This window comes from Engraulis encrasicolus, chromosome 8, assembly GCF_034702125.1.
Source record: "Engraulis encrasicolus isolate BLACKSEA-1 chromosome 8, IST_EnEncr_1.0, whole genome shotgun sequence".
Taxonomy (NCBI): Eukaryota; Metazoa; Chordata; class Actinopteri; order Clupeiformes; family Engraulidae; genus Engraulis; species Engraulis encrasicolus.
In genome coordinates, this window is record NC_085864.1 from 45,176,721 (window position 1) to 45,204,284 (window position 27,564).

The 27,564-nt window shown below is 44.4% G+C and overlaps 1 protein-coding gene across 5 annotated transcripts; it reads left to right on the plus strand.

Moving 5' to 3' along the window:
- The first annotated feature begins 1,586 nt into the window (after window positions 1–1,586).
- On the plus strand, window positions 1,587–27,564 carry ccdc9 (coiled-coil domain containing 9). 5 transcript variants are annotated; one of them, XM_063205832.1, is made up of 15 exons: window positions 1,587–1,704; window positions 2,455–2,521; window positions 4,754–4,858; window positions 5,189–5,440; window positions 11,118–11,567; window positions 14,583–14,666; window positions 16,321–16,488; window positions 16,765–16,958; window positions 17,566–17,666; window positions 18,086–18,209; window positions 21,673–21,796; window positions 22,906–23,545; window positions 24,716–24,871; window positions 25,559–25,654; window positions 26,841–27,564. In XM_063205832.1, the coding sequence occupies exons 2-15, from the start codon at window positions 2,519–2,521 to the stop codon at window positions 26,843–26,845; spliced, it is 2,502 nt and encodes an 833-aa protein (XP_063061902.1). In that variant the 5' UTR covers window positions 1,587–1,704; window positions 2,455–2,518; the 3' UTR covers window positions 26,846–27,564. The 5 variants fall into 5 exon arrangements, 4 of the variants coding, with proteins under 4 accessions (XP_063061902.1, XP_063061904.1, XP_063061905.1 ...); XM_063205834.1 differs by having other exon boundaries at window positions 22,906–23,539; XM_063205835.1 differs by having other exon boundaries at window positions 22,906–23,290.

Genomic DNA, 27,564 nt, shown 5'->3' on the forward strand with positions numbered 1-27,564 from the left:
TGTCAGAGCTCTGGACAAAGCGCGCAGCTGTCCCCTTGGCAACCCCTATTCGTTTTTCTTGTCCGAGGCTCGAGAGCGTTCGAGGCTCTGGTGTCTGGTGTGGTAAGGTGAGACACCTGGTGGTGAGGTCAAATAACACACGAGTGCGTGCACGCACACACACACACACACACACACACACACACACACACACACACACACACACACACACACACACACACACACACACACACACACACACACACACACACACACTCACTCTCTCTCTCTCTTTCTCTCTCTCTCACACACACACACACACACACACACACACACACACACACACACACACACACACACACACACACACACACACACACACACACACACACACATTTTATGTGAGTCATATTTGTGAATGCATGACAAAAAACGCGCTCAAGGGCCCTTCAAGAATCCATTAGCAGCTCTAGTTTGTGGCAAGTCAAAGAATAGGCTACACCTGACTTAGCTCTGTGGAGCAGGCTGACCTAAGACCAGAGTCAGATTAATGCACAGGCTAGATATGGCTGCAGCCTAGGGGCCGACACCTGCCAGGGGGGCGCTGATTGGCCAAAAGTGAAAAAAAAATGCAGAATTATGATAAGATGCCATTTTGAAAAATGCATCTGACGTGTGGAGTAGAGTTCGTAGACGTGTTATCCTTAATTCCTAGGTCGTTATTATGACACTGTCCACGTACATTTGTCTCAACATTTAGCCTACCTTCCGCGGGGCCCCACAGCAACCAGTAGCCTAGGGGCCCCAGGCCATCTTAATCCGCCCCTGCCCAAGACAAGGCTCCAGATCAGACCACAGTGACGATCGTCAAGTCCCAGAGGAGGCCTCTCCTCTGTCGAGTGCAACACGTGTAGCCAGGACTGGAGCAGTGAACACTTTCCTGCACACTGTGATGCAAGGAGGGGCCATAAAGGTAAACATGTAGAGGTGTCAAGCAGTGGTGTAGTCTACGTAGAACGCGGGTATACGGAGTATACCCACTTCTAAATTTCAGGGATTTCAGTATACCCACTTAAAATTGATTGATCCATTGTTTTGAATGGCACAAATATATACAGTATACCCACTTCAAAAAAATCTCAAATATACTATATACCCACCATAAAAAAGTAGACTACACCACTGGTGTCAAGTGACAACCAAGTGAGGAGGCTTGCAGTGTTGAAATCACCTATAATTGTAATTATTTACATTACATTAGGTAGTACTACTACCCATATTTCTTTCTCTTTCAAGCACATTGAATAAGGAATAAATATGAAAATGTGTTAGCTAGGCTACTTTGATCGATTGATCATTTTTAGATAGAAAGGAAATGAGGGACTAAATGCAAGAGCCTGATAACAATTATAAAACGAATAGTTTAAATGTATGTGCTTTTTCAATTTAGTTTTTATGTCGGAATTGAAAGGCCCTTAGTGGGGCCAAAATATTCTTCGCTTGAACAGTGCTTTACAACCACGGCCTTCACACAGTGGGTGGCAGTATTTCTTTGAAAGAGCAACCAGAGTAACACCACTCACAGAGAAGAAGACCATCACCCGGAAGTGAAACAAAGTAACCAAGTTGATTGAGCCGTGGAACACGGCTGTGTGTTTGAGTTCCACAGCAAAGAAATCGATACTTTGTAACGTTGTTGCGTAGCGGACGTTACTCTCTATAAAGGTAAGAATGTGGCAAGTTGCACATTTCCTGCTGTATGATTACTCAATAACGTGCAACTGGATAAAATTGTAGACCAGCGATACAGTAATTGCCGTTTCGGTTCACCATTACTGGCTCGTGAACCCCCGAGCAAGTAAAGTGTGTCTTCTTAACATTAAGATATGTTATCTTGGCGTTCCTCTAGGAACTCAGGTGTGTGGTATGCATTTCTAGGGCATGTTTCTGTTGTTTTTTAGCCTCAGTCTTCCTCCTAGATAGGCTAATCTGTCTCGCAGAAGACATCGAGCCAATTTGAGGGGAGGATTAGCTTCACACGCTGGCTGGTTGCAGTATGCTATTAGCCTGATGCAAGTCAGCCACAGCTGTGGGCTATCGAATGTGCCCAAACGTCGTAGCAAAATACTGTACTTTTTGCTTTGTTTTGCTTTTGTGAGTTCAAGGCTTGCTGGGTGTTCATATGGGCTTCCGAATCCTCCTCCTGCAATAGGAGGCTGCGCAAGTCATCTGAGAGATGACGGTGTGCCTGTGTTCACTTTGCGCATGAACGCCAATAGCAGCAGGGTGGTGAATATTTAATTAGTTGTTTGTGGCACTTAAACCGAAACCCTGTTAAACTTCTAATCGCCAGGGTCATGTGAGTCACGTCATGTCAACACTGTTGTAACGGATTTATCAGCTCGATCAAATTACGTCACCGTGCGTAATGATTACTCTGTTGCACTCTGAGGTCATGTGCGCATTCTCTTCCAGACGTCCATAGCGAAACCAGAAGACTGCAAGGAAACGCACGGCTGGTCCACACGGGCTGTTATCCATGGTGAGTTTGTTTACCAGGTTCTGACAGTAGGTTCCAGTGTACTGTGGTAGGAGGCCTATGGCTTGGCTTGGCACGACGCTCGGTTTTCAAAAGTACGACCAAATAGTAGTGACGCACGCACGCACACAGAGAGAAAACAATCCAAATAATGCATTCAATGTTTCAATACACTGCCATATCCCTGAGCTAAGTTACATGTGTGCTGATGGGCTTGAAATTGCCAGCCAGGCTACGGACATTTTACTGGTGTTTTACTGGTGTACACAGAATAACAAAGGCGAAATTTCCCATGAGAAAATTTGACCTGTAAACTAAGTGAAAATCTGCACGTTGCTCCTCTCCTAATTGCTTATGTATGAAATTATTATGCCTGAGCAAACACTGAACATTGTCTTTTGATCAGTGTAGTTGCATGTCAAATAGGACACTTTTTGGCCGGCCGGCATGTATTTCAATGACACTTGGTATGCCTTTTTGACCAGGCAGAACACCAGAACACCAGAAATGCATTTTCCCCCGAATCTGGCGCCACCGATATTAAAGGGGAAACAGAGAAATTTGAATTACCCATGTGCACATTTAGGGACAACCTGATGGAATGAATTTGGGTGGATCACGGCTACCCTGCAACCTAGGCAAAATAAAGCCCAATCCACTGAAATGGCCAATCCACTATTCACCTCCAACACAATCCTTTGCACCCACTTCTGTTGCATTACATTGCACTTAGCTAGCACTTTTTATCCAAAGCAACTTAGTTATTTAGGAGCAGGGTATTGGTTACAGGCTCTGGAGCAATGTGGGGATAGGTGCCTTGCTCAAGGACACTTCAGCCATGGGGATTTGAACTTGCAACCCTCTGATTTAAAGGCCAGCACTCTAACCATTGAGCCATTGGTTGCATTCACCTCTGCACTTGATGAACCCTCCAGTTAAATCTGAGAAAAGTTAATCGTGCGGTATGCTTACCCACATCAGCAGTCAAGCATTTTTTTCTCATTGCTGTCTCATTGATGGTGTATGAGTTCAGAGAGAGTCACATACTACAGATTTCAAGCTCTGAAGATCCCGTTTTTTAAATGGTCACTGTACAGGAGCACAATTCAGGTCAAGGCAATGAATTGGGCATGTAGACTGAGAGCGGCTGGTTGGTTTCCTGACTGCACCAGGTGGGTTGGGGGACTGGCTACCATCATTGAGCCACCATGTGCCCAAGTTGTCACCAAAGAGAGTAGATTAGAGAAAGAGGATTCAAACTCTGCCCACCCAATGCAAAGGTGTGTGCTCCAGTTTGGTCTCCTAAGGAGCCGTTGTCCCCTCCTTCTTCTCTTTCTGTGGCATTTGGTGACGGCCTGCATGAGATGTGCGCTACCGCCATCTAAAGGGCCAAGGGAACTCCATTTATTCTCAACCTAAAGCCTTTAAAGGTCTCCTAGGCTATGTCTCAAATGACACACTTTTCTCAGTGCACTGACAGTCAGTGCACAGTGCACACAGTGCACTGAGGTCTTTAGTGCATAGTGTCGTGTAAAAATTTGAGCACTATGCACTGTGCCCTCGCTGGAAGTGACGGCTGAGCATGGCATTAGCTCGCCAAAATATGAGTTGGCTACTGTTTACAATGCACAGCGTCTGGTGCTTGTATTTCCATGTCCTTCACCCCAAAGGGGCATACAAGACTTTGATTTGCATGAAAAGGTTGGTGTCCCATCAGCATTACTTACAGAATTAGGAGACTGTTAACCAAACTCTTCTACTGAACTGAATGCCACATTTCCTCCGTGTCATTGTCAACATGGCCGCCGTTTAGTGCGTGCAGTGTCCATCATTCAAGCACTGCATTTTTCCACCATTGTTAGGGGATCATCCTGGCACTTTCAGTGCACTGGCTCAACTAAAAAATTTCAGCGTGAGCGCCCTAGGCACTGAAAAACAGTGCCCGAAGTGCACAAGTGCGGCATCTGAGACACGGCCCTAGTCTCAGGTATCCTAGAGGCGTTCACATGACATCACAGGGATTCAGGAAATGTATGGGCTTGAATCATTTTACTCTAATCTGCTCTCTTTAGTATCGCTCCCCTGCACTACTCCCTTGGTGCTGTTTTCTTTTTTTCTTTTTTTGGGGCTGCCCCGTTATGCTTTTTGCGTGCACTGTATGCTTTGGTTTATCACATGACAATGAGACTTTGACTTTGCTTTTTGTGTGTCTGTGTTTTGCTTTGCATTGGACAGTCTGCTGCGGTTGAGATAAAGAGCAAGGAGGAGAAGGATGCGGAGCTGGACAGACGGATTGAAGCCCTCCGCAAGAAGAACGAGGCTCTGGTCAAGAGGTATCAGGTTAGTGCCACGAACACACACAACCTCTCTGAAAACTTGCATTCATCTAGGCCAGTGGTTTCCAGCCAGGGGTACATGTTACCACTACGGGTACGCAAGCACACTGCTGGGTCCACGTGGTGAAAAATATCAAGTGCTCTGAAGTGAAGTTAAAAGTCCCACTCAGAAAAATAAAGGACTTTTAACTTCACTTCAGAGTGCCTTGGACCCTGTCTCTGTTCACTACATGTATTCCTCTGGACACAGATGAGCACCTGAAGTTTCTTGACTACCCACAGACACAACCCTACCCCTTCCTCTACCTTTAATTATTTCTTGGCGTCTCGACAGGAAATCGAGGAGGATAAGAAGAAGGCAGAGGATGAGGGTATCGCCGTGGTGATTCCCCGGACGACTCCCCGGAGGAACCGCCCTCACGAGCAAGACGATTGGCCCAAGGGTGACAGGAACCGCCCTCACGAGCAAGACGATTGGCCCAAGGGTGAGCGGGACTTCCCCAGGAACCGCCCTCACGAGCAAGACGACTGGCCCAAGGCTGAGAAGGACTTCACCATCACCGTAGACCTCTCCAACCCTGGATCGGTACGTATAGATTAGATTAGATTAGATTGCCTTTATTGTCCCCAAGGGGAAATTTGTTTCCACCACCATCAGACAAGTGTACAGCCAAACATGAAGACAAAACATACACAATAATGTACACAAAGACATAACATAAGGACATCAAATGCAATATACATTCAGAAACAAATACTGTCATAAACACATAGGCCCACTCTCAACATACACGCACACTTCTACTCATACGTGCACACTCCAACACAGATACTATACACAGACAACATAAGCTCTTACTCACACAATAAACCATGCAGCCATACCAACAATCACATACTATATGCATACATACACAGGACAGTATGTCTCACAGCTGTGTTGTTTTGTTTGAGAGTACATTTATGGAGGGGCTGTGTGCGCAGCGCACTAATACACAAGTCAAGTTCAAGTTCAAGTATTAGCCATATCAACAGTGTAAAAATACAGTTGCCAGAAATGTACTTTGGTGAGCCCACACGTCCGACAATACAACCACACAACACATAGCTAAAGGAAATAAAACCAAGGGGGCACATAAAAGAAACAGGGAATGACATACTAAAACATTGAAAAGCACATTGGTTGTACAGAAAACAGTTACATTGTACAAAGTAGTGGAGTACCTTTAAAGTGCCAGTGTATATTCAAGTGGCGGGTTGGCTTGCTGGTAGGTACCGTCCCTAACGTGTGTGGTATCGCATGAGACGCTGTGGTAACTTCTCCCTGATGGTAGGAGTGTGAATAGGAGGGGTGCTGGTACACACGCACATCGGTCATGGGGACCCAGTTTTGAATCTGGCCTGGGTCATTTCCTAACTTCCCTCACTCACTCGCTCGCTCGCTCACTCACACTCATACACACTCTCTCTATCTCTCTCTCTCTCTCTCTCTCTCTCTCTCTCTCTCTCTCTCTCTCTCTCTCTCTCTCTCTCTCTGCTTTCCTGTATCTCCTCACCATCTAATCAAAGTAAAGACAAACACCCCAAAAATGCTCTAAAAGAGTGCATCAAGGAGCTCTAAAAGAGTGCATTAATGACAATATACCAGTAGGTGGGGCTGTGCACCAAGTCACTAATCAGTCCTCCTGTTCACCTGGTCGTGATGCTTTCATCAGAACCAAATGTGCTCAGAAAGCCCTCATAGACACACAGGTTAGGCCCATTTCATGATAGTAATATATTAATAATAATAATAATAATAATAATAATAATTGTATTTGTATAGCACTGTGTCATACAAGGCATGTAACTCAAAGTGCTTAACAAATGGGAAAAAACATTGTTAGAGATAGATTTAAAAGGAGAGGTATAGAGGAGAGGCAGAAAAAGCAGGAAGGCAGAGGAAGAAGAGATAGACAGAGAATGTAGAGTCATAAGGTCAACGTAGGTTAGGACCAGGATTCTTAGATGTGTAAGGTCCATAGTGGCTGGGCCTATCATAAGTCATAGATAGTCACACAGAGATTGGGCGCTCAGGTGCGGCCCCTGGTGGCATCAGGGGTGAGGAAAAACTCCCTTTCGCTTGATTCATAGTTTGTGAGGGGAAAAAAAAAGCTCAGTGAGGTCTGAGAAAAAAGACCCCCTGTAGTCAGGAAGAAACCTCAGGCAGAGACCAGCGGCCACCTAGGGGAGCCCCCTGCCAGGGCTGGATTGCGAGTAGTAAGGGCGCTGCGGCGGCTGGGACACTATGACGCCTTGGCAGCTAGGAGTTGGCAAGGATGAAGAGGTGGGTCTTCAGCTGCTTCTTAAAGGAGTCGACGGAGGTGGCTGATCGGATCTCGATGGGGAGGGCGTTCCATCTCTTGGGCGCATAGCAGGCAAACGCGGCGTCGCCGATCTTCTTCTGCGGGGGGGTGGGGGTCCTTAGCAGCTTGGCATCAGTGGACCTGAGAGCTCGAGCAGGGGCATAAAAAGAGAGCATGTCTGAGATATAGCTAGGGGCAAGTCCATTTAATGCTTTAAATACTGTGAGCAGAATCTTAAAGTCGATTCTGTATGAAACAGGTAACCAGTGCAGGTCTGCCAAGACAGGAGAGATGTGCTCTCTCATTCTGGTTCTTGTTAGGATTCTTGCCGCAGAATTTTGAATGAGTTGCAATTTGTCAATTAATTTTTTGGGGAGACCAGAGAAGAGAGCATTGCAGTAGTCTATCCTACTGGTGACAAAGGCATGAATAAGTTTCTCAGCGTCTTGTCGGGGGGCCAAGCCGCGCACTTTGTTGACATTTCTAAGATGGAAAAAAGCAGATTTTGTTATCTTGTTGATGTGAGGCTCAAAGCTCAAATCCGAGTCTATGACCACACCTAGGCTAGTAACCTTATCTTTAATGTGTATGCTTAGGTCACCTAGGCTTGAGTGGAGTTTTGCACGTTTTTTCTTAGGCCCAATGAGCAACACTTCAGTTTTATCTTCATTTAATTTTAGGAAGTTACTGTTCATCCAATCTGTAATGGCAGACATGCATTTAGTCAAGGCATGAATGGCAGTGGTTTGGCTAGGCTCGACAGAGATATATAGTTGAGTGTCATCGGCATAGCTATGAAAATCAACATTGTGCTCTCTGATGATGGAGCCCAGGGGCAACATATAGAGAGAGAAGAGGAGAGGGCCCAAGCAACTACCCTGAGCAACTCCAAAAGGCACATCATACTTGTTGGAGACGTATTCTCCGATGGTGACAAAAAACTGTCTTCCTGTAATATATGTTTTGAACCACTCTAAGACGTGACCGGACAAGCCTACCCAAGATTCAAGGCGGTCAATTAGTATGTTGTGGTCTATCGTGTCAAAGGCGGCACTAAGGTCGAGGAGGATAAGTGCTGAAACTTTGTTTGCGGCAGTGTTGAGCCTAAGATCACTTATTATTTTGGTTAGTGCTGTTTCGGTGCTATGGTTGGCTCTAAAGCCTGATTGGAATTTTTCCAAGATATCATTCCCAGCCAGATGTTGATTAAGCTGTTTAAATACAACTTTTTCTAGTACCTTGCTTATAAAGGGGAGGTTTGATATAGGTCTGTAGTTGTTTAAAGAATTCTGATCTAAATTTGTCTTTTTTAGGAGTGGCTTTACCATGGCTGTTTTGAATGAGCTTGGAAAAATGCCTGTAAGCATAGAGGTGTTAACAATTTGCAGTAAAGGTGCTGCTAAGCAACCAAGTATGTTTTTTAGCAGATATGTGGGGATCGCGTCAAGGCTGCAGGTAGACTGCTTACTTTCCCTGACTATTTTACAGAGGTCGTCCTCTGTAATTGGACAAAACTTTTGGAAGCTCTCAGGTCTCCTAGGGGGGTTTAACCCTCCCCTCGGTGTATCGCCTGAGTGGGCGACAGAGGTTGCTGCGTTTCCACCTTGGATGCCTTCTCTAATGTCGGCAATCTTTTTATTAAAAAATCTAGCAAATTCCTCGCACTTGGCATGTGATGCTGCATTTAGGTTGTTATTGCTATGTGTTGGATTAAGCAGGTGGTCAATAGTGGAAAAAAGAACTTTCGCATTATGCTGGTTGTCTGTTATGATTTTGGAAAAATATGCTTTTCTCTCTGAGCGTACCGCATTATTGTAGGAGGAGATCTCATCCCTAAGGGATTGTCTGTGGACTTCTAATTTAGTTTTCCTCCAAAGACGCTCGGTTACTCTGCATTTTCTTTTTAAGGCTCTAAGTGAGTCATTCATCCAAGGTGAATACCTAGCTCTGGTTCTTGTCGTCGTTCTAATTGGAGCTATGTTATCTAGAATTCCTCTTAAGTTGTTGTTGAAGCTATCAACCATTTCATCAGGTGTGCAGTGACCATTTAGTAGGTCACCTGATTTGATGAGGTCTGAAATCTTAAGCTCAGCAGAGACATTAATGCGTCGTCTGTGAATGACATTGTTGGGTGTGCCAATTTGTGTTGAAATGTCAAAATCAAAAAACACACAGTGGTGGTCGGAGAGGCCGACGTCCGTGACCGATATATTGTTGATATCAAGTGCATGTGAAATAACAAGGTCAAGTGTGTTGCCTTTTCGATGGGTAGGCTGTTCTGTAACATTCTGGACGAGACCGAATCCATTTAATGTGTCTAAGAAAGACTTGGCTATTGCGTCATCTGATTTATTTACGTGGATATTAAAGTCGCCAGCAATTATTGCTTTGTCATAGTTAGTAAGTACGTCCGACATGAAGGTGGAGAAATCAGATAGAAATGACGAAGAGAATTTCGGTGGACGGTACAGAACAATAATGATCAGTTTGAGGTTTGCTTGGACCCTCATTGCCATGTATTCAAATGAAGAGAAAGAGCCCAGATTCATCTTAGTACAATTAAATTTGTTGGAGAAAAGTATGGCTACGCCTCCGCCTCGTTTCTTTGGTCTCGGGGCGTGAAGGAATTTGTAATCGGAAGGGCAAGCCTCAATAAAAGTAGCAGCCCCGTCGTCTTTAAGCCATGTTTCGGTAAGGAACATAAAGCTTATGTTTTTGTCCGAGACCAGCTGGTTTACTACGAAGCTTTTGTTGGTCAAGGACTGCACGTTAAGTAATGCAGCATTAACATTCAAAGTAGTAGAGCTATTGTTTATGCGTTCAGGTGCAATCGTAATTAGGTTGTTGTGTACATAACCAGAGGGTCTATATCTGCGAGCTTTCCTACGGGTAGTGACAGCGTGGATAGCTAGTGGGGTACTCTCTGTTGGGCACGCAGTGTCTAAATTGGTGTAGTGCTTTGGATTTGAAACACCTGTTAGTCAATCCAAGGACCGATGGGCTTCGAGGGTCAGCTCTAGGTTGGTCGCGAGGAGACGAGCGCCAGATCTGTTTAAGTGCCTTCCATCTCGTGCGAAGAGGTTTCGGCGGTTCCAGTTCCGGTTTGTATGAGGCAGCAGGCGAGTGAATCTGATCAATTTAATATGTGCAGTTGGTTGAAAAATAGAATTTGTGATGACCTAGTTCATTCATGATGATAATGTTTGCCAATACAGTCTTGTGTCTTAATTATTGCACTTAATATAGTAGACTGACTCTTCGTGCACTGCAGACGTGCTCACCAGCCACTCTTTTTCTAACATGGACTTAATTACATCACAACGACATTGCTGTGACGTTACAGCCAGCTTGAAGTAACAATGACTTGTAATGACTTGGTCATTACAAATTTGGTGACAATTAGGTTATAACAGAGGCTCTGCGCAAAAAGAGTTAATGGAAAAAAAAACGTAGCTATTGGGAGATCATGACTCAGGCTGGTCGAGATTATGTAGCACAGTGGTCTCCAAATGGCGGCCCGTGGGCCAGATCCGGCCCGGGCATGGCAAGCATTTTGCCCGCCATGAGGTTGGGACAAATGTATGCTATCTGTGGCCATACTGTCAGGCGATTGGTTTGGCCCTCAGCTTCATTTGCACTACATAATTTGGCCCTCGTAGAAAAAGGATAGGGGTAGGGGCTGTGGCGCAGTGTGCTAAGCCCCCCAACATTTGGGCGCGCATGCCCAAGGGTTGCACCCAGGGTTCGAATCTGGCCTGGGTCACTTGCCATCCCTACCCCGTCGCTCTCCACATTCGCTTCCTGTCGCTCTTCACTGTCCTATCTGAAGTAAAGGCAAAAGCCCTTAAAAATATCGTTGAAAAAGGAGAGAAAAGATTGTATACCACTGATGTAGCAACTCTACTCTGTCCTCCGCAGGAGAACCGCGTGGTCAACGACAGGAAGTCAGCAGGCCAGCAGCACGGCCCCCCAGAGGAAGGTGACGCTCATCAGAGGCCAGAGAGGGGAGACGCACACCACCGACCTGAGAGGGGAGACGGCCACCACAGACCGCAGGGGCCCCGAGGAGGAGTGTGGACGCCCAGGGGAGGACGAGGAGGAGGGGGGCGAGATGGAGGAGGAGGAGGGGGGAGAGATGGTGGAGGAGGTCGAGATGGTCCACGAGGAGATCGGAGAGAAAGGGAGCCCAGACACGCTGATCCCAACCTGGAGAGGTCACCAAGGGATGAGGAGGGTGGAGAGAGGCCTGCTCGAGGGGGGCGTACACCACGCGGAGGAGGAGGCGGAAGGAGAGGCAGAGGGGGAGGCGGACGAGGAGGTGGTGATGGTGGAGGAGGAGGAGAGGGTGGCTCGGACAGGAAATCTAAGGTTTGTAATATTTGCATCCATCACATCTCAGCTAAGTTGGTTCGTAGGTACCAGAACACTTGGTGTCACGTTCAGCCTTTGGCATGGCAAGCCTTGTGGTACATACACACATTTCACATGGTCTCAAGACTGTCAGCAGAGATGTTGTTTTACCCCCACCTACAGGATAATTTGGGTATGGCCTTGTCATCCGTTGATGTTCATTAACCCATTTTAGCCTAATGACTCGTATTAGGCTATATGTTGTTTGACCTTTGGTGCCTGGAGAAAATGAATGGGGTTTTATTTCTGGTCAGTTAGAATTAAACTGGTGAGTTAACACCAAAACGTGGCATGGAAATATACAGGGTATATTGAAGATTGAAGAGTGAAGAGTGAAGTGTGGGGCACCAGGTCAGCAAACAAGAACAGCTGACAGCAAAGCATCAAGGATATCTGGGCTTCCATAACTCCCATGCACTGTTTTTGCCATTGACTTCAATGTTAAACGCATCATGGCCATTATGAAGACAGAGAATGTCCTAACCAAATATTGACCATTGCATGTTATGTAGAAAGTACCAAATTTCAACTGATTTAATGTGACCCGAATTTTGATGAAGAAAAATGTGATTTTATAACAATATTCTAATAATGCGAATTCCCCAATTCATGGGTTTTTTGAGCTGGAAGGCCAACGTATATAAAAAGAAAAAAATTAATGATTGGAATAGTTAAAAAACTGGGCCATGAATCTACAATCCATGACAGTTTAACATTATTGATGGAATTATGGAAATAAATCAACTTTTTCATGCTATTCTAATAAAAAGGCCTGGAGCTGTATACGCTGCCTTCAGACTCTTGAGATTTTAGTTTTTTAAAAATAAAAATGTTGGTACGTTACAGCTGAATGAACATATTCTTGTTGGGAGATGAGGATCTTGGGGCTTAAAATGCAACTTATTTCATGTTTTTATGCAAATTTCCCAAAAAGGGCTTAAGCATTCAGCAGGCGTTTTTTGTAGGTGCTTCAGGCATCAATGGGTTAAAGTAGTATATAGTGTTATAATAATACAGAACAGTATAAAGTGTTATATAATAACAGAACCGCCACAGAAACGCTAAATAAGGTCACCAACTGGTCAGCTAACCAACTAAATATTCAGAGCAAAATATCACGTTATTTACAGCAACAAACGGCATTTGATGTGAAACAACCATATAAAGTAAAGGTATAATATTAATATGTAACATCTCTCTTTGTGTTAATGTTCTGGCGGCTGCAAAATAAACATTTAAAACGTGAAAGTCATTAGGGAACGGATCAGGCAGGCGGAACGCGTTGGGCACCTATACCTGTATTATATTTGTATATACAGTGCCCTCCATAATTATGGTTGAGATGTGTTTTTTAGCTTCCAATTATTTTATTTTTTTTCTAAATAATATGGGACCTTAATGGAAAAAAAGAGAAAAATCCAACCTTCAATACAAGTGCATTTATTCAGTGGGGAAAAAATCCCACATAAAGAAATAATTATTTGACATCAAATAATGTGTGTCACAATTATTAGCACCCCTGGTGTTAATATTTTGTACAACCCCCTTTTGCCAACAAAACAGCACCTAATCTTCTCCTATAATGTTTCACAAGATGGGAAAAGACAGAAAGAGGGATCTTCAGCCATTCCTCTTTGCAGAATCTCTCTAAATCATCCAGAGACCTGGGTCCTCTCCTCTGTACTCTCCTATTCAGCTCACCCCACAGGTTCTCAATGGGGTTGAGGTCAGGGGACTGAGATGGCCATGGGAGGAGCTTGATTTTGTGTCTGGTGAACCATTTTTGTGTAGATTTGGCCATATGTTTAGGGTCATTGTCTTGCTGAAAGACCCAGTGACGACCCAGCTTCAGCTTTCGGGCAGAGGGCAACAGATTTTGATTTAAAATGTCCTGGTATTTCAAAGCATTCATGATGCCATGCACCCTAACAAGGTTCCCAGGGCCTTTGGAAGCGAAACAGCCCCACAGCATCACTGACCCACCCCCATACTTCACAGTGGGTATGATGTGCTTTTCAGCATACGCATCTTTCGTGGTACGCCAGACCCACTTAGAGTGTTTGTTGCCAAAAAGCTCAATCTTGGTCTCATCTGACCAAAGCACACGGTCCCAGTTGAAGCCCCAATACCGCTTGGCGAACTCCAGACGCTTGCGTTTATGATTGTGAGTGAGGAAAGGTTTTCTCCGTGCATGCCTCCCAAACAGCTTGTTGGCGTGTAGACAGCGCCTGATGGTTGATTTGGAGACTTTGTGACCCCAGGATGCTACCATTTGTTGTAATTCTGTAACAGTGAGCTTTGGGGATCTTTTGATTTCTCTTACCATCCTCCTCACTGTGCGTGGTGGCAAAATAAACTTGGGTCCTCGTCCAGGCTTGTTTACCACTGTTCCAGTTGTTTTGAACTTCTTAATTATTCCTCTCACAGTGGATATGGGCAGCTGCAGTTGAGTGGCAATCTTCTTGTAGCCTCTGCCTGACCTGTGAAGGTCGACGCACATCTGCCTCACTTGTATGCTGTGTTCCTTTGTCTTTCCCATGTTTAAGAGTGGATAAGAGAAATGGCCTCGGTGTCACGTCATATTTATACCCCAGGGAAACAGGAAGTGATGAATTACTAATTAAATGTTCCTACATACTCTGGTAAACTTTGTAAACTACTGTAGAAATGACAGAAATGCTTCAATTATATTTATTTCCTGGGAATTGTTAAGGGTGCCAATAATTGTGGAACAGGTGATTTAATGAAAAATATTTTTTTTTCAGTCAGGGATTTTTTTATTTTCTTACAATTCATTTGAGTTGAAGGCTACATTTTCCTACAATTTTCAGTGTGACAGTATTCTTCTGCAATAAACACTGAATTTATTTTAAGGCTTTTAACACATCTCAACCAGGGTTGCCAATAATTATGGAGGGCACTGTATATTGTAGCTGATGGAGATCTCTATCCTGTTCCTGTGTGTCATGGTAGGAGTGGGAGGAGAAGAGGAGGCAGAACATCGCCAAGATGAACGAGGAGATGGAGCAGATCGCAGAGTACGAAAGAGGACAAAAGGTTTGATTTCATTTTTAAAAATAACCGAAAAACATTTATAAAATGCCCAAACTACATATGCTTCGGATGAGAATATCAACAGCAAAAGAGGATGATCTGAATGAACAAAGCATGAATGCCAATAATTTGAAAGTCATGATAATCAGGCAAGAATGCCAAGCCATGGGGACTCGGGTTCGAATCCGGCCTGAGTCACGTCCCAGCCCTCCCCACTCTCTCCCTGTCATACACTCGCCTCCAAAAGAGTTGTCGCCTATCCATCTGTTTGGAATAACAGCTAATAACCTGACTTTCAATTAATCACTTGGCTTCAGAAGTCAGTCATATGAAAGCTACAACCCTCCCGAATGAAAATGTATGTACAAAAATAAATTTCATGCACCAAAGAAAGATTGACCCTTTATTGAACACAGACAGGGCAGATTTTCACATGACAAAAGTTTTGTCGCCTAGAGAACATAATGTGAAAATGAGCAGATAAGTCACTTCAAAACACTTCAAATACGCAGATCGGCTGTCATACTTAATTACTGATTCACTCACACCTCTCCAGAAAATCAAATTTGGCCTTAGGTGTATGTTTAGGGTCATTGTAATCATGGAAAGCAACACAATGAAAATCAATGGAGTTCAATGAGAGATGGTGACATATTTGCTATTCGTAGAGCAATACATTTTTAACTTCATGATGTAATCAATGATAAAAGCCCTCACACACCAGCAGCATGCATGCAGCTCCACATAAGAGCTGTATCCTTCCCATGTTTGACTTTAGGCACCATGTATTTTTTCCAAATTCTTCACCTTTAACACCAAAGAAGTCTCTCCCACTGTCCTGTCTCAAAAAAGCCAGCCAAGAGTATGTCGGGCCTAATTCTGACAAAAATGAAGGCTAATGGGACTCATACTCTGAAGTCAAGATCCCAAGATCAACCATTTTAGAACTGATAGCATCAAAACTATATGGTGTTGGAGATGAAGAATATGAAAAAAGAGAAATGGTGCATAAAGTGAAACATGGTACGGATACAGCTCTTATGAGGAGCTGCATGCATGCTGCTGGTGTTTGAGGGCTTTTATCATTGATTAAATCATGAAGTTAAACATGTATTGCTCTACGAATAGCGAATATGTCACCATCTCTCATTGAACTCCATTGATTTTCATTGTGTTGCTTTCCATGATTACAATGACCCTAAACATACACCTAAGGCCAAAGTTGATTTTCTGGAGAGGTGAGAGTGATTCAGTGATTAAGTATGACACCCGATCTGCGTATTTGAAGTGTTTTGAAGTGACTTATCTGCTCATTTTCACATTATGTTCGATAGGCGACAAAACTTTTGTCATGTGAAAATCTGCCCTGTCTGTGTTCAATAAAGGGTCAATCTTTCTTTGGTGCATGAAATTTTTTTTTTGTACATACATTTTCCTTCGGGAGGGTTGTAGCTTTCATATGAGTGACTTCTGAAGCCAAGTGATTAATTGAAAGTCAGGTTATTAGCTGTTATTCCAAAGAGATGGATAGGCGACAACTCTTTTGGAGGCGAGTGTACTGGCAACTGTGCTATCTTCAATAAAGACACAAAAAGTTGTAAAAGAGAAACACAAAAACATGTTATATTTGAGAGGTTCCTTTTAAAATCTTTTTTAGGCTGACGGTGAGAAGACCCCCTTCAGAAACTTCCTAGATGACCCGCGTCGCAGTGGCCCCGTGCCCGACATGGATCGCAAAGAGGGCAGCCGCCGCCACGTCCGCAACTGGGGAGGCCTGGACTTCGACAGTGTCAAGACCGGAGCAGAGAGAGAAAGAGAGTGGATGGTAAAATTTGAACCTTATTCCACCCCCTCGGTCTTAATATTTAATTCGTGGTGATAAGTTAAATGATCAGAGATGGATGTCCTTTATAAGTTAAATTAGTGTTTCTCAATGGAGGTGCTACAGCCCCCAAGGGGTCGTTGGGGAGCCCTAGGGGGGCGTTGAGAAGGAAATGCCCTCCTGTGTCCACAAGGCGGCAGTGCATAGACGGACGCATCTTTGTCCGCCTGTCGGACTTGTTTGTGATTGCTCCAATGTCTCCCCGCCCCCCCTCCACAGAGCCACCGGGGGTCAGGAGGAGGCCGAGGAGGCGGCTCGATGGACATGACTCTGTCCATGACGGGCCGGGAGCGCGCCGAGTACCTGCGCTGGAAGAAGGAGAGGGAGCAGATAGACGAGGAGCGTCTGGCACGCCACCGCAACGCCACCGGCCAGTGGAGACGAGAGTGGGACGCTGAGAAGACCGACACTATGTGAGTGTTTGTTAGGTGGTGTGTGTGGTTCATACACTTTTACAGAGTGAAAATCAAATCTGAATTTGCTTTGCTGCCCAACACAGGCTATAATCACATTAGGTAGTAGCAAGTAAACCATCTCTGTAGTTTAAATAAATTTTCTTTCCAACATTGTTCGCTTCACCTAAGTCGAAATCGTCTTAGTGTTGCCTTTAAAGTGATACTGTCCCATTTTTGGAAATGAGCTCATATTACACCTCCCCTTGAGTTAAATAATTGAGATTTACCTTTCTCCTGTACTTTCAATCATTCTCTGAGTATGGCAGTGCAAATTTTACCTCCATGCTAGCAGTTAACATTGACTCCTATGAGACCAGCTGGCAGCTAACTGGTCTCAGAGGAGTCAATGTTAACTGCTAGCTTGGAGGTTAAGTTTGCACTGCCGTACTTAGACAACGGTTGAAAGTACAAGCGAAAGGTTAAACTCAATTATTTATCTGAAAGGGATGTGTAATATATGAGCTTATTTCCAAAAATGGGATTTATGCATTGATTGCTTTGATAGATTGTCTTCAGCTTGTTATTCATCATCCCCTTTCATGTGTTTTTATTTTCCCTGGTACAGGTTTAAGGAGGACCCAGAAGGTGGTGGTGGTGGTGGTGGTGGTGGTGGTGATGGAGGTGACGGAGGTGACCTGACTCCAAGACAGGGCAACAGAAGAGGGGGTGAGAGATTATTAGAGAAATGGCACATGGAACTTTTCACAGAAAGCAGCTACTTGACCAAATTCTGTCTCATGAAAATTAAAAATAAAGTCAGCACGGGAGCCTAGTGTGCGGACTTTATTTTCAATGCTCATGTGACTTTGCTGGTCCTGCACCCAGAGTATTTTTGCGATGGATGTGCGTGTTTTTTTCTTTACTGAACCAATTCTGTTCCTTAACAAAGCCAACCTCCCTGCTCTACACAAATCATTTCGCCATGCCTCATAATTACTACAAAGACCACATTCAGTGGATTAGAAGAGACACTTTTTTGTATTGTATGGCTTCATATTGTGTGGTATTGTATAGTGTTTTTTTTTCTCTCTCTTCACCTTTGTATTTGTATACATTTATGAAAATGCGTTCGTATGTGTTTTCAGATGACGGCAAACGAGCGCCCAGGCCACCAAAGTTCGGGGACTTCATGGGCACCCCGTCTCCAAGGGACGGAGGCCGCGGGGGCAGAGGACAGAGGCGGAGCCGAGGCCAGGACAAGAACTACAGGTAAGGACGAACACTAGGGGTGCACTTCTGGAAACCGTAGTTGTTAGCAGTTAGCAACTTCAGTAGTTGCCAATGGGAAATTGCATTGCAGCCGACAAAGTAGCTACCCTAGTTAGCAACTACGCTTTTGAGAAATGTACCCCTGCACTGTTACTCGTCACTACTCACCTGTTCTAGAAACCTGGGGCCTATACTAAGAAGCTGGTTCAGGATTAAAAACCAGGTTAAGTTAAAGGGACACTGTGCAGGAAATGGTCAAAAAAGGTACTGCAACTATGCTGCTCATTGAAACTGGGCTGCCTATTGCCAAATTTGATGTTTACATGAAAGTTAACAAAGTAATAAACAAATATTTTCTAATATGGTCCAAGTACAGTCATTTTTGCAGCTAAAAATGGCTATTTTTGGAAATTTAAAATGGCGGACCATGGAGAAGATCCCCTTTTCATGTATGAAAAGTGCAATTTTTCTAGTCATAATGAATACTTAGAATTTGATGCTGGTGGTAAGTATTCATGAAAAAGGTAACATTAGTGAATGGTCAGCATGAATTCTGGAAATAAACAACTAAAAATCTCACACATAGCGCTTTCAGGCCGACTGAGAACCGCGCTGGAGCCCGTTCCCGCACCCAATCGCGAACCAGCCGTCGTGTTCACGTCACAGATATTTGCGTTCGCGAACCGGTTGGTTCGCAATGCGCACCGCGAAATACTAGGTTTTTCTTCCTTGCGAACCGTGACGACAGCGTGCCCGTCAGCAGGTTCATCCGGGTAACGCAGTCACGTGCGGGAAAAGTTCAGAGCTCGGTATGAACACGCGCGGTTCGCAGATAAACACTTAAGTGCTGAACGTAACTGGTGCGGGCACCGACTCCAGCTCCGTTCTGGTCGGCCTGAAAGCCCTAACAGTGTCCCTTTAAGAGGTAGATCATCTAATCGAAGGGCCTGGATTCCTTATTTTCTCTCCAGGCTCTTCTATTAGATGACCCCAGGTTTGGTCACTTACATGAGAATGTTAACTCTGAGTGATTTGTAAATCTAGCAGTAGAGGAGCGTCGTGGATTCAATGCATGAAAATTCATGTAGTCCCATTTAATAGAAGTTTTACTTCTCACTTTGAGATGACTAAGCTGTGGGTATTATTTTTTCACAGTGTTTTAAAATTTATTTTACATGTCAACACTTTTGTATACAGTACAATACAATGTACTATTTACAGAGTATGCGCTAATCCTATGGTACAGTACAAGGACATAATGTTTTCATGCAGATGTTTACATGTGATGTTAAACTGTACAGGGACTGTCAAATAAAGTGCAATCTTATGCTGTGTCACACCTAACCACATACTGGTAACTAGAGGTGTAAATCACAGCCTCCATGACGATACAATACGGTATCGATTTGCAGGGATTTGATTATATTCGATACTTAAGAACTCCCTACGATGCGATTCGATTCGATTTTTTACAATTACTTTTCCACTTCTATTATGTTATCGAGCTTGGGCATTTGACAGGGGCCATCGATTCAATTATTTTCGATACTTAAGAATGCCCCACGATACGATGCGATTCGATTAAATCGCCGGCCGTAGGATTGATGCATCGATCCATTTCGATTATTATTTACACCCCTGGTAACAACCCTCTGGGAAGCGTCACTGTGGCTAGCGTAGCACTGTGGTTAGCGTCGCTAACTGTCTTAAGACCGTCTAAAGACCGTCTTACCGTTCCCTTGGATTTAGTAGTGAGCGTCGCTGTCGAGAGAGAGGTGAGTCGCTCTAAAGGCCCCTGCACACTACATGCGGTAATACGAATCCGGTTTGACCGTTTACCATTCATTGTCTATGGAGAACCGCATTCCGTACAGTCCGGTGCGGAAGAAAGTCTGCATCCGAGAGCCTCCGCATACGTTCAAATATTTCAACTCGTCCGGAAAATTCCGTGCCTGACCGTGCGGTTAAGAGAGCTGTTGCTATGATGATGATAAACACTTTAGGATTTCCCGCGGATCTTCACAAAAATGAATAGATAGATATCAAAATTACGCCGTTTTAAGCTGTTAAAGATGGCCTCTCAACGTCATTTAATTAATATTGCCGTGTTCCCAATTGCTATTGAATGTGTTACGCGTTGGTCCTGTTTTAAAAAACGTTCTGGTTGCTTTGTTTCAAGACGTTTTTGCAAGCTGGCAAGGTGGCTTGTGGAGAAACGAGAGAGTGTTCCGTGTTTCTCGTGGAAATGCGTCTCTGATTGGCTCACTCCTCCTGCTCTCAAAGAAACGCGTCTCTGATTGGCTCAGTCCTCCAGTTCTTGGAGAGAATGTAATGGGAAACAGAGTCGCCACTTCCCCGGGTGGTACTGCACTATAGGGGCGCCAACGGAGGCGTGCAGGCTCCATTCAGGGCTGTGCTCTTTCGACAGCGACCCCGTGCTGCAGGCACGGAGCAACCGGAGTGAGCAGGCTTTATGTATGAGGCTTTGTGCTGTGTGTGTACCTGAGAGTAGCAACCAGCTGATAGCTAAGCTAAGCTATGTTTCGGGCCACCAGACGTTGCTTGTTTTGAAAACAAGCAGAAAAAAATTACTCGACATGTTTTAAGATAAATGGGTCGATATAAACCTTTGTGGGCAACGCCTTCTTTCGACGCGACGAAACACAGAAAGGCTTTCCTGATTCACTCGTTTCTCTGCATTATTTATGTAAATTGGGAAACACCGGGAAACACAGCCAGGAGAGTTGACGCACCGCTATGAGAGCCTTGCAAGTGAGTTTAACTTGGGGTGACCGTCCGATCTTCGAAAGGAGTGAGTAAAACTGAGTTTTATCGGAAGTTGGCCTTTAAAAACGGCGATGATGTTCAAACTTTAACATTATATAACCCACACTAGATACACAAGAAAACAAGCATTTATGATTTGATTCGAAATTACGAAAACTAAATTCATCACCAAACACACCAATACTTTTCACACATGATCTTTATCAGTAACACACTACAAAAAAGTGAAACGAAGCGTTTTTTGTGTTCAAATAAAGAAGTTTGGAGGCATTTTCTGCTCCATCCGCCATGTTTAAACCAGCCACTACTAGACCTTGCTTGCGGGAGTTTTTCTGAAGTAATACGGTGTCCACTAGGTGGCTACCACTCCGCTGATGCGGTGACCGTATTGCCCAGTGGGCAGCAGGCTTTACGAAGGACTAACGATGTTAGCAAAGACGCTATCGAGAAACGAACCCCTGGCGAACCCACGTGACCCAAACTGTCCTGTTTGCTGCTGGAAAATGTCACTCTGGCTAGCGTGACCCAAACTGACCTGTTTGCTCCTGGGAAGGAGCTAGCGTGACTAGCGTTGCTAGCGTGACCCAAACTGACCTGTTTGCTCCTGGGAAGGAGCTAGCGTGACTAGTGTTGCTAGCGTGACCCAAACTGACCTGTTTGCTCCTGACTCCCTCAGCATGCATGACAATCGCTGGAAGACGGACGACGATGAGGAGAAGGGGCAACAGGAGGAGAGTGAATTCCCACCGCTTAGAAAAGAAGAAAAAACACCTAAAGAGGAACCAAAGAAGAAGAAACAGGTGACTCTTGACTTGACAGGGTTTTTAGTTGTATTTTGTGTCAAGCGTATTCATTGCAGCGCATTAATGCTAAATTACTAATTAATTTATGGACATTAGATGTGGTTGTACCACCTGACGTCTGAACCCAAGAAAAATGCCATTGACCCATTTGCATTCCTAGTACTATTCAAAAGCTGTTATGTGGAATTGAATGGACCTCCTCCATGTCAGGAGCAGTCGTGTTCTTGTGGGTAAGGAGAGGTGCTTTAGATCAGAGGATTGCAGGTTAGAATCCCACCCTTGAAGTACATGATAGAAGTCCGCAACACTGTTAATGCTCCCAGTGATTTATTTGCACGACCAGGTTGCACTTGAAAACGGACGAAGGTCCGAAACGTCGTGTTGCGGACTTCTACAATTTACTTCAGTTACTTTATTTTGTCCAGCACCTGTGCCACTGATGTGTGGGCGCATTCTCTACCTTCTAGAATCCCACCCTTACCACTCTCCACCACACACTGCTCCAGGAACTGTAACCAATAACCTGTACTGTAGATAAGAGTAAGTCGCTTTGGATTAAAAAAAACAAAGTGTAATGTTAGGCAATGCAAGACCATTTTATTTGTACAGTGCATTTCATACATAAAAGCAATTCAATTTGCTGCACAGTAAAGTAAGATAGAACCAAACTACATGAAATGAAGGCATAAAAGCAATAGAAGCACAAGGCATGCAATAAAAAGCAATAAAAGCACATGTAATTTAATATAGGCTAATTTTGATTAATTAATCACATGATTCAATTAATTAATTAATGTGATTTAAAAAATGAATTGCAGTGTAATATAGCTACATAGTTCTGGATTAGACCAGTGGAGGGCAGTATTACGCCTGATGGTGAACAGCCTGCTCTCTCTTCTTTTAAAAATGAGTAATGTTTTTAGATTACGGTTATTTGTATTGTAATTATTCAAAATCCATGTGAAAAAAAAATATTTTTCACTGTTCTCAAGTCAGATATTTAAATACAATTAAAATTCGATTAATTAATTCCAAAACCTATAGATTAATGCGATTAAAAAATGTAATCGAGTCCCAGCCCTAAATGTAATGTCTCTCCCCCTCAGCAGGTGAAGGTGGTGGTGGAGAAGCCAGCCCCAGAGCCCACCTCCTCAGCAGCTGCTGCCGCAACACCACCCCCACCACCAGCAGCCACCACCGCAAGCGTAACCGTGACCCCTGCAGCGCCACCCACGACGAGATCATCAGAGCCCGGTGGCACGGAGGAGGAAGAGGAGGACGAATGGGAGGACGCCAGCGACGGAGATGGAGATGATGGTGATGACGACGACGACGATGGTTCCACGGACGACGGCGAAGATGAGGAGGAGGAGGAGACCCCAGCGACTCCACGCCAGCCGCCAGCCACGTCCAGCCCCAAAGAGAAGCGCACGCCGCGGGTCCGCATCCCTCCGCCAGAGGCCCAGGAGCAGGAGGCGTCTCCAGAGGGGGGTAAGCCGCTCAGCCCCTTCTCTCCTCTGGATTTCCACCAGCCCGTCACTGACTGGGGCGAGGAGATGGAGATGCTCTCGCCCCGCGCCAGCCTGGAGGAGAGCCCCCTCAGGGGGGCCCATGACACAGCCACTGCAGCCACCACAGCAGCCAACACAAGTAGCGGCAGCCTCAACCACAGCCTCAGCTCAGAGGCCACTAACACCAGTCAGGAGCTGATCAAGGCACAGGACTCACCAGCACACACAGGTACAGGTACATGCTGACCTTAATCTCGACCTTGACCCTTGACCCTCCCTTCACCTTCAATCTTCTTGACCTTCAATCTTGACCTTCAACTCCACTTCACCTTGACCTGACCTTCACCTGTGAAAAAATGAAAAAATCCCTCAGAACCTTCAGATCTTCAGGTGTGAGCAGGAAATGTAAAAAAAACATCTGAAAGCCGAAAATCTTCAGATGAGAATGTAAAGCAAAAATCGGCCCGTTTGTAGCACCGTGCTGAGGTGAGTTTTGTGACTGTAAAAACACGAGTCACCTCACTTGCCACGGTGATCGGCTGGAACCTTGAGGACCCTTTCACAACCCCCACACCCCCCACCACCACCCACCCGCACCCCACCCCACCCTCTCGTCTAAACCACACAAACACGTTCACAGTAGGGCATGAGGAGAACATATGCAGTAGCAGTAGTCAATGCAGACGGCTAGCTACAGGTATATTGACAACACAGGCTTGTTAGCTGCACCTGAGTTGCTCTTCCTGGATTGCTTGGTTTGAGATATTAGTAGCTATGTTGACATGGACAGGTTTATTTCCTCTCACTGAAACATCGTGATCTAATAGGGGTGTAAATCGACCTCCATGACGATACGATTCGATAACGATTTCTTAAAGCAGCAATTAGATTTTTTTCGAGACATAGGAATGCCACACGATACGATTCGATTTTTTTCCCAATTACTTTTCCACTTCTATTATCGATTATTATTTACACCCCTATAATATAAACTGATCCATAGTTACTCCTACAGCCATGAGGAGCAGACTTTCTCGCTTAAACGCTAACGCAAGAAGGTGTGGAACGATTGGCACCCTATCATTAGCTGGTTCTGGCCATGCCATTGTCCAACCTGAAAGCATTTAAACATGACCAAATACTAAAAACAGACCGAAATTTGTCCACTAAAACTTTATCATTCGGAGGTGTTCATATCAATTTGTACATTTCTTGTCTGATTGGGCAGCTTTTCTGTTTCGGGCTTTCACTTTCGCTTTTCCTTTTGGTTAAACGGGGGTACCTGTTGTCCATGGTAACACAGCTACTGTCTCGCTTCACACGGGGCATCACTAAAACTCGATTTAGACAACACGTGAGATGAACTTCATTTTTAAAAGACGTGTTTTTTGTGTGGTGACTCTAGATGGCCCTGTGAATGAAGAGGTGGTGGAGCAGCAGCCTGAAGTGTCGTTTGAAGCGTCACTCACGGAATCATTCACACAGAAGGATGAGTCTACCACACCACCCAGGGAAGAAGAGGCTGCCACGGAGCCAGCCACGCAAGAACCCGAAGCTAAGGGTAAGAGTGCCGATCTCTCTGGCAGGGCTGTAGTCAGGTCCAAGATAGTCAAAGTCATAATCATAGTTGTAGAGTCCAAAGAGGTTCGAGTCCAAGACAAGACAGAGTCCAAAAAGATTAGAGTCCAATTCAAGTGCAAGTCACATGTCAGTCAATGTTAAACAATGAAAAGGATGAATGTCAGTAATGTGAGTAGTTGAAGGTAACCTACAGTGTATGCCATGGATGTGAGGACAAACTTGTTTGTTATTGGATTTCAAGCTCCACTTTAGAATCTATGATGGACAGTGTTCTAATCTAAACAAAATAAAGACAGACTCAGGTGAGTCCAAAAGCCTAATAATTTGGCAAGACCAGTGTCCGACTTTGAGTCCAACTATTAGCAAGTCCGAGACAAGTCCAAGTCAATAGAAAAACGGACTTGAGTCCGGACTTGAGTCCGGACTTGAGTACTACAACCCTGCTCTCGGGTCTGGCAAGCCAGACCATAACAAGGAAAGTAACTCGCCAAGCAAAAAATATTTTCTGCCAAGAGGCGAGGTCGTCTGGTTTACAAAACTACATTCTCTCTCCACCCAAACTGCTATCTACACAGCCATTCCAAGACCAGTCAAAGCTGAATTTAGACGTGTCTTGTCTTGTTTGTAATCTGTATTTTGTTTATCCCTTTTTCTTTCAATGATAAAGAAACGGAGCCATCATCCAGTGCTGAGGATGGGGGGTCGCCCTCCACAACACCACAGAAAGAAGAGGAAGAAAAGCCAGCAACTGACGCGGCCTCAGGTACATTCATCTGAGAATATCTGCCAATTTCTATTGGCAGTTGTATTGGTTTTTTTTGTCTTTTTTTATTTTTTTAAATGTTGCTTTATATTATAATACACTTACAAACACTCACAAACAAACATTCAATAACAAAAACGCACACATCGGCAGCAACACAGAACATGACGGCACTCCTCAAAGATCTATTCACAGACATATTAATGCCCATACACATACACACCGTATACAGCACACCCCAAATCCCATAAGAATAATTTATACCAACACTGTAATGATAAAAAATACAGCCATGCTTGGCTAGCTTTACTTGGCTCCTTCTGCACCCTTGAAATCATGACTCCGAAAGCAGCAGTAACATAAGCTGATTGCTGCCATATGCAATTGTATTGTTCACACTACCCATGACTTGTCGCCATCCAATGATGCAGCATTTTTTATTCAGCCCATCCCGAGATCCTGGCCATTATAATGGCGGCATGGTTTGTTAAAAACAATTTTAAAACTCTTAAGCCTGGCTCAAACTACACGACTATCGGCCCGATTCCTGGCTGAACCACAATCGGTGGAACGTTACCCCCCAGGACCACCGCAAGCGATTGTCGGGCAAGATTTCCTCGTTGTGGCCGACGTTCTAAGATAGAACTTTGGCAGCTCAAAGAGTCGCTGATCGCAAATCGTAGAAATCAAACACTGTTTGATATTTGCGACTGGAAATAGAACATCTGGCATTGTCTCAGTGGTTGTGATCAGGGATGAGATTGACAGCTGCGATTCTCTTCATGTGTGCGGCGTACTCCGACGTCAAAATCGGACACACAATCGGGAGTCGTGTAGTTTGAGCCTGGCCTTAATGTACTGCTATTTTCATCCCAAAAAGTTTTGCAACATCAGCAGGCGCCTTATAACATGGCAGTAACATGGCATAGCTTTTGGGATGATTTGTGGAATACGTTATGGTGCTTTTTATAAAATAACAAACCATGTCCCCCATTAAAATGGCCAGTATCCCACAAAGGGTCTTCATTCTGACCACCTGTGTTTATGCATGTGAATTCATTGGTCATGATACGGTTTTGACACTTTTATGACACTGTTATGACATGCATATGACGCCAGCGTCAAGTTAAGTGTTACACAGCATTCTAAGTTTGTCCTTTTTCTCTCTGTTTGTGCCCGTCAACAGGTTGACTTGGTATCAAGAAAGATGACACTGCTAAGGGACGTGAAGAAGAAATCGGATTGGTTCACATGGACGTCAATCATGAGGGACAACAGTTGTGGACAAATCAGGAGAGAGGTGAAATGTTGTCAGTGATGACTTGACCCCTCCTACTGTTACTACTATTACTACCACAAGCTTGTCCACACAGGTGTTTGGGAATGACTCATCATACATGAATTGCTGGATTTTTACTATCAGTACCATTTTAAAAAAAAATCATGTGTTGCTTAAATGTAAATATTGCAGATTCTGCATAAAGATCATGGTGTTACAGGATCTTTTTAATGTGTGCTCTGTAACTGAAGGGATTAACTGGTTTATGATGTGATGTTTAATGTGTTCATGTCAAATGACAATATTACAATATTACAACATTTAATGTCTCCCAAAAACAAATGGGACATTACTAAGTGGTTTCCTCAGAACAAGGGTGTCTAATATTTTGTGCACAGCCCACATTTCGAATCAGATTATTTTCCTCTTCAGATGCAACGATGCAAATAATGATCTTCTGTTTTATACAGTAGGGCTAAGAACATTGTTTACCTCAAACAGCATGGGCAGGCTTTTAAATGTGAACGATCATCGGGAAGATTTTTAAAATCTTGTTTTAGCCATTTATTTTATATATGCAGTCTGCATTCCTGTGTGTGTGTGTGTGTGTGTGTGTGTGTGTGTGTGTGTG